The sequence below is a fragment of the Convolutriloba macropyga genome, chromosome 4, assembly GCF_964194025.1.
Source record: "Convolutriloba macropyga chromosome 4, txConMacr16.3, whole genome shotgun sequence".
In the NCBI taxonomy this organism is placed as follows: Eukaryota; Metazoa; Xenacoelomorpha; order Acoela; family Convolutidae; genus Convolutriloba; species Convolutriloba macropyga.
This window is the reverse complement of record NC_134471.1, coordinates 58,853,634-58,861,583: the sequence shown is the minus strand read 5'-3', so window position 1 is coordinate 58,861,583 and position 7,950 is coordinate 58,853,634. Positions and strand designations below refer to the sequence as shown.

General features: G+C 37.3%; 1 protein-coding gene across 5 annotated transcripts in view; it reads right to left on the bottom strand.

The window, feature by feature from the left end:
- Window positions 1-1,804: 1,804 nt before the first annotated feature.
- The window catches only part of LOC142338561 (acetylcholine receptor subunit beta-like 2), a 58,550-nt gene continuing 52,404 nt past the window's right edge, over window positions 1,805-7,950 (bottom strand). For all 5 annotated transcript variants that reach the window (XM_075388353.1, XM_075388354.1, XM_075388356.1 and 2 more), the window contains 4 exons: window positions 5,347-5,476; window positions 4,422-4,501; window positions 3,610-3,799; window positions 1,805-2,671 (listed from right to left, as the gene is read on the bottom strand). In XM_075388353.1, the coding sequence (XP_075244468.1) occupies window positions 2,035-2,671; window positions 3,610-3,799; window positions 4,422-4,501; window positions 5,347-5,476 (1,037 nt within the window). In that variant the 3' untranslated portion in view covers window positions 1,805-2,034. The remainder of the gene's footprint in view (window positions 2,672-3,609; window positions 3,800-4,421; window positions 4,502-5,346; window positions 5,477-7,950) is intronic.

Genomic DNA, 7,950 nt, shown 5'->3' with positions numbered 1-7,950 from the left:
AAAGCAATGGTGTGAATCACTGGGGATTAAAAAGATGGAATCTCCCATTTACCATCCAAGAGCAAATGGGATTGCTGAACGAGCGGTCCAAATAGTGAAACGGGCTATTCAAGCCAGGAGTCCAAATCTGAATGCGTCATTTGGCGCTTTCCTACAGCGGGCTTTGATGACATATCGGAACACTTCCAAGACGCGGGGCAAACTCCTGTAGAACTGCAATTGTGACGCAAAGTAAGACTTCCAGCAGTCACTGATTTTGATCTGTGTGAACGATTCCTCTTCAAACCGACGAACAATTCACCAACGGTTCCATCTACCTTCATTATCCGTAAAGGAATGAACACTTCGTTCATTCAGCCGAAGAGTTCAAACAAGACAGTGCTTTTTAGTGAAAACCAAATTGCACGGCTGGAACCTGACGACATCAAGACTGAATCTACCGACTCACAGTCCGAGAGCAGTAGGGACGACATAGAAGTGGCATCACCAAACTTTACCGAAGAAGCCTCAGTAGTTGAAGGGGAACAACCTTCAGTGGCCACGAGAATTTCAAGCAGAAATAAAAAACAACGAGACAGATTTGGAGAAGCTATTCCTACAAACTTGCTTAAAAAAGGGGGAGGATGTGATATATCGAGAAGTAGAGAACTTAGCGAACTTAAGTTAAAACTTCGATAAATAAAGAAAACTTTCTTACCTGATGTCTGGTGAAGTGAAATTGATTAATGGCTTCTAATTTGAACCCATTTGTCGATTCAAATTTGTTCATACCACAAGTTTATCAGTGTAAATAAACCATAAACTTGTGTGATAGATTCGACCTTCCCACCACCACATATGATCAGAAACCAACTCTTTGACCCTCCCAGTAGATAGAAATGACAGGTTCTCAGGTAGGGAGAACAACGTGTTAAGTGCAAAAAACTGCACTAGTACCTGCCATATACGGAAAGGGGAAAAACTTGTTCACAACTAAGGTGTAAATTAACCCATATCAGTTTATCTATATCTAGATGGATCTGTAAATTTTCATGCTGATGCGGACTATAAATACCTGTGAAATTTTGTACATTTAGGCCATTTTGAATTCAATTATTAAAATAATTAAATTCTTTTTACTCGTGCTCGTGACCACGACAGTTGAAGCAAACAACTTAATGTAAATTATGCATAAAATAAGCTGGATGTAGCTTGACAGGGAGCATTACTTATTGACGTACACTTGGCTATAAATATGAAAGCAGAAAGATCAAGAGAATGGGTTAGAAGAGGGTCACAAGTTCGAGAGATTAAGACTAGTTGGTGTTATGGTTGGCACACCGAGCTGGCAAGTAAGAGTTGTTGATTCGAATCTAATGATGGTCAATTTTCACTGTAGTCTTAGAATCTGTTTAGACCTGAGTAGACCCCCCAACACAAAATTACAAGAACTTATGTAATCTGCATAGTTATGTAATCTGATTACATCAGTTATACTGATGTAATCTGCATTTCATCATAAGTTTGCTTATATTTTCAAGAGAACATATTTCTTGTAAGGTAAACTTAAAGTTGGATGGTTTAATTTCTTTGAGTGGAGATTTAATGGTTGATACCAAAACTTTCAGATGAAGGTCAAGTTCCCGTTTTTTGGCTGGCAGTTAATATTTTCAGTTTTCCATTACTAACTGATTGTCATCTTGAATTGATGTAATATCAAAACAAGGTAACCAGTTTTGCAAGATCATACAAGATATCCATCCGATCTCGACCAGAGTAGAGTGATCAAGATCTGTGTCTTGTCCAGAAAACGCATTGAGTTACAAAAGCACATCAAAATAAATTGCACATTTGTAAACATCGGATAACGAAAATATCAAAAGTATCTCAAATTAAAGCATTTAATGTAAATAAACTAACAAGATCTTGTTCTCTATGCATCTTTGAAACTCGTATGGTCAATGGAACCAATAAAATTAACTGCAGGCTGCATAAAAAGTAAATCTAATAAATACTAACGTTGGAAAAGAAAAACGCAACTAAAAATGAAATAGTCTAAATCGTAGGTTGTTTTGACTCAGTTTTCTGCGTTAGAAATAGCATATAAAATATCGTGAGCAAAGTTAAAAACGTAAATGAAGCTGCTAGTCCAAAATTATTCAAAGTTTCACACGCGATTACAACTTGTTCTCGCTCAGACATTCGACCGTCCTTCGAAGCCGTCACAGAAAGTTCCTTCACTGGTTGAGAACTAGTAATTGTTGTGTGATTCCCATTTTGGTCCAAAATCCTATCTTTCAGAACTGAATTCCCGTTAACGTGTAAATTAGCAATTGCGGTTTCAATTTCTGAGTTGAAATCTTGGTTTTCCTGCATTTTCCTGGGTAAATTTGGTCCAAAAATTGGTCGCAGCCGGGTTAGAATGAACTTCAACTTGCGTTTCCCCAGCGCATTTTCGGGGTAGGGGTTGAAGTATATTGCGATTATTTGGATCGAGAAGAATAAACACATTACGATGAATATAATTGAGATTAGGAGATACTGGCCTAAGATTGGGACGCTTTTCCCTCCCCGTGGCATGAGCTCTGCAACCAGCATCAGGTTGACGGTTTGAGAAAGGAAGATAGTAACTCCGTAACTGATTTTTTCTCCTGCCTCGCACGGGATTATGAAGTTGAATACTGTGAGGTAGCTGTTGGAAAAACACACACAGATGATGATGGATCAACAAAAATAAAAAAAGAATCTAGGAATTGCCTTTTACAGGATTGGCAGGAAGAGACAAAGAAGTGAAAGATAGAACAGTTCTTATGATCATGCTAAATGACAGGTGAAAATGTATCAAAAATCTGGAAATGCGTATCAACAGAATAAGAGCTATATCTATGCACATATAAGCTAGATGACAAAAAATAATTCAGCAATTTATGCAAGAGCACCAGCGAATTTTTTCAAACTTTAGCTCAAATTTAATGCAAATTATCCGTTGCAATGCGTTCGCAACCACTGAAATCAAGACAGAAATAAGCTAAAAACAACTGAAATTTTATGTAAGAACAGAGCAAAAATTGTTTTTTTTTCTGGATTACGAACTAATAAACTCAAAAAACATAACTAGATGGTTAAATATTTAGATGTTCTCCATTAAATTGGTTGCTTATAATTTAATTAAATCAGCTCATAGAATAATACATTGGCGAAAACTTAAATTAGTCATTTCTGTTGCTCAAATTACAAGAAAAATGGGTTCTATTGCTTTAAAAATTAGCTCATTTAATGTATATTAGTCCATAGTCGAGAATTCGTTGGTTTTTAAACGTACGAAATAGTCGATATTGTCGTTTTTTCTAGTCAAAAACGTCAAAAGTTCCTACGATTTTTTCGTAGGCATCATTGTTTTTGTTCGATATTTAACATAAGATTCAGTATCGTCGTTTGTAAACGTAAGAGAGATTCGGTATCGTCGTTTTTTAACGCGAGAGACTCGCTTACAGCATTCAGTACAAAATATCTGCTCTTTTCTCCATTAATTACGCGTTGAAAACGCAGTCACAATTTGACCCGACAATCGTCAAGGTTCCCATAGGCCCAGATTCCAGTATTATGTCGTAATCGGTGATAATGACCTACCTAATGGCAACACTGGGCACGATAACATTGGCGACGTAGAACTGGCTTCTCCTCCTGACATTGACAGAGTAGATGATGGCAGAGTAGTTACCAATACCCTCCCCGTAGTCCTCCATGACATGTTGTGACTTCAGATCCAACACCTCCCACACTGTGTTGGGCAACAGGAACGAGCGGGACAGACGGATTGCTAGGAACACACCAAATGAACAACTTGGTCTTCCCTATTATAGCCCCCCCCCCCCCCACCTGCCCCATTTTATTGGACATATAACGTATACCCCCATCATGTTAAAACATACCATGTATCTTTTCCATTTGTGCCCTCAGTACGTTATGCACCCCCAGTTACAGAACACGTTCCAATACAGAGTAAATCATTATCTAAAAGTGTGGCACGTGCGTATGGGAGGATGCAAATAAAATGCACCCACTAAGCTGGGGGTGGGGGCATAAACAGAAAAGATCCCAGATCATAATTGGGATGTTTATGGGGGTATAATGGGAAAGACCAATCAATCATTGTTTCTCGATGAGATTTTCAATTGAAGAATTGGCTCTATAGAAGCATGTTTGTTTTCAAGTTCTAGTAGTTTTCAACGACAAGTAAATTTTGTCAACGAGAATTAAAAAATTATTATCCTCTTCCACCATGGAAGTGAGTAAAACCTATTCAAAAATTTGGTACCGGTGATCTGTTGTAATGTTTTAGTCAGAATTTAAACCACTTTGTTGAAAAATGTATGCTCTTAACAGAAAATTAGAAAATTTAGATCTGTTTAGCGTGCAGACTATGCATCATTGCAACCGACCTTCTACGTCACAGTCCTCCGTATTGTAAGTCCAGGGGCCAAACTTGAGACTGCACACGTGCTCATCAAAGGGAAAATATCTGAAAAAGCAGGAAAGTTCATTTGAAGCATTTCAAATAGTTGAGACCCTTAAGCACTAAAAATTATGGGGTCTTTCTCATTATAGCCCCCCATGAAACTATAGCCACCCTCATTATAGTATAATTACCATGATTGGGGGGGGGGGGGGTATAGGTTATCTGACCACTAAGCTGTGGGGGGGGCTATGACGGGAAAGACCCAAATTATGTGTGGGAACTAGTCTTGGAGAAGAACTCAAATTAGTTGACCGTCCGAATGCTAAAATTGGACACAAATAATCTTTCAATTAGTGCCCTGTACAATTCGACTTGAAAGGAATGAGAATATGTTGTGGGGGAGTGGTCATTGTTGACCAAAATTGATCGGTCGGGTTTCCTAGTTATGGTGGAGCAAAATCTGTAAAAGGTCGACCTTTTGGGAGAGCATAATCCTGCTCTTTGAGTCTGGTCAGGTTGAGTCTGGTCATTTACCAGGTTGAGGTGCCAGACCAAAAGTAGGCATGTCCAGACCCTACCAGACGGAACATGCTTATGTTCAGACCGTTCCAGAAAAAAATCTCTATGTCCAGACTTTCGTGCGGTCAGAAATTTTCGCGCGTTCTTCGTGGGTTCAAAAGTGAATATGTCCAGACCTTCGTGTTTTCAAAGTTACCGATGTCCAAACTTTCGTGCGTTCATTCCTGTTTTCAGACCACCGTGTAATTTGAACGCACGACGCCCCCCCCCCCTTGTGCGTTCATTTTGGTGTCTTGACACATCGACTTTTGATCTGGCACCTCAACCTGGATTTATATGTTATCCATTTATAAATCTAAGTCTGGCTAGAACCGTGAAATCAGACTGACCGTGCATCTAGTGGGCACAGGAAGCTGCTCCTGATTGACTGTGAGAAATAAGTCTCCCCCGTGTGCAATACTCTATAGGGTGCCATCAACTCCTTTGTGAGAGGATACCCGTCTATCTGATTGTAGAACACTGAAATCATGTCGCGTTGCATTTTAGTTTTTTGTCAGGGTGTTATTCATAACTATGACTCACTCAAAGATTCAACAGTCGTGAGCTTAGCGTTTCCCAGGTTTAGACCTCGACTTATGAAAAAAAACCTTTATAACTCTAGTAGGGGGGGGGGGGGGTCTTTATGGACTATAAATACACAGTCCAGAACTTAGGTAAAGTCTTTTCAATTGAATTCAATTACCACCTTTGCTTCACCATTATCTTTTTTTGTTCCAACAATTCGGTTTTATTGGCAGCTAGGACCGGCCAGCCAGGTTTTGCGTTGAACAAAATGCCTTCAATTGATATCTTTTGCGGAGACAAACAAATATCTCATCATTGAAAAAACTCCAGGAGAAGAATAGATTCTCGAGAAGACGTTTAATTGTTAATACTTCTCGATGAAGAATTGGGTCTTGAATTTTCAATTTTAGTCTGATTTTTCTCATTCTTCGAAGACCCATTCTGATATCCGAATTGTATTTATTGACAGTCTTAATCAATTTGAACAAAAAAAACTTAAGAAACATATTTTTGTTAAAAAAATGCTTCACAATATTGGTTTCTGAAAAATGTTTGCACAAACTTTGCAATAGTTAAACAACTGCCCAAAGATTGTTAAAGAAAAATGTGTAAATGCTAAAAATTGCTTATGATTACAAAATTGGCAGTTGGCTCGCCGAACATGAAATTATATTAGAAACAAAATAATTTTTTCATCAATATTTTTTTGGTGGTTTACTCCAGAACAAGCAGTTGATCTAATTGATTCCAACTTGCAATGAAACTTTGAGCTAAATAATCTTTAATTAAATGAGGGGATATAGCTTGTTGTTTGGTGCTATGCATAAATTTCGACAATTGCGAGTTCCAACTCATTTTCCAGCCAACGGAACATTCCATCAGTCTGTTCAGAAGAGTACATATTTAGTCTAAGCTGCGTTAAACTTGATTGTCTTGATTGCCAATATGCTTAGCGGTTGTTTTCAATTAGGAAACAAGACCCCAAGTTATGAATTGAGTGTATTGATTTTTACCTCAAAATCAGTTTTTGTAGGCTTCTAATCGAAAGCTCTCATATACAAATCTTCGTTCTTACCAAAAACATTCAATTTGGTTTATAAAATGTTTTCAAATACATCCATTTGTGGTTCCTTATTTTCTTTATTTCGTCACAGTCTGATGTCAAAGTTATTAATCAGTGCTTCAAGTTTTTCAAAAGTTTTGAAATGCAAACCAACAACTGAGAATTTTCATTTTCTTTTATTTTTTTCAAGTTAGAGAAACAATCCTACCGTAAGAAAATTCTGATAATATGACTGTCAATCATATTTACATAAAGAGTCGGTTGATATTATTTAATCAATCAGAACTGTTGAATATTAATTGTTCTAAAAATTCATCACAAATTAGATCTGATTCATTTTGCATTATACTGTTCAAATAATGGCAGTTGTCTATGGATAATCAGCACACCCCACCACTACACTTCGTTTTCAAACACGCAATAAATACCTTGTCGTGGTCAATAGCGCGGGTCAAAAGAAATCAAAAAGTTGAATTTTAAATTAAAATTGAAACTGAAAATACAAAAAAATAGCTCGTAATTATAGTACTTATCTATGCGAAAATATACAGAGAAAATTTAGATTAGCTAAAGATTTTTTACTTGATTGACATGTGAATAGATCTTAGTTCCAAATCCCGGAGCTGATTTTCTATTTTCATCAATATTTCATGAGAACCATATATGTCCTAGATACAATTGAGTTCATTAGTTGGAGGTCGGTGGATGTTAGAAACGGGTTTTTGTGGGAGAGAATCTAATTCTGACATCTGATTGATAGGTCAAAACGATATTGATAGCGTCAAACAAATTTAGAATCGAGTTTAGTTTTGTGGCCATTACTTATCGACATAGCAACAAAGTTCGTCAGGTAATTTCTTCTTTTGTTCATTGAAACTTTAATAAAGTAAACTGCCAAATTTCCTGATGATTCTTTGAAATCATCACATCCTCCCTCCTTTTTAAGCAAGTTTGTGGGTATAGGTTCACCAAATGTGTCGGGTTGATTTCTATTTCCTGATGATGTTCGTGGAGGCTCTGATGGTTCGGGTCGTTTTGGTCAACTGGAGTCAACTTTCTCGATACATATATAACTGGATGTCCTTCTTGCGAAAAAAACCATGCCGATGGCTTTTTCAGAGGCGACTGCAGTAACTGTTGCTTCATTTTGTAAAATATAAGGTTGTACAAGTGGGTTAGTACATAATTAATTTTTATGTTTTCAAAGGCTTTTTGTTGCCTTTTGCCCCATGAGAACTCGCTATTTCTCATGTTATATAAGGGTAGCACTTTAGTCGCAAAATAAAGAATCATTCTTCCGTAAAAACTGTCTAGCTCAACAAACGATTTGAGTTGTTTGTTGTTAGTTGGTGCTTTCGCATTTTAT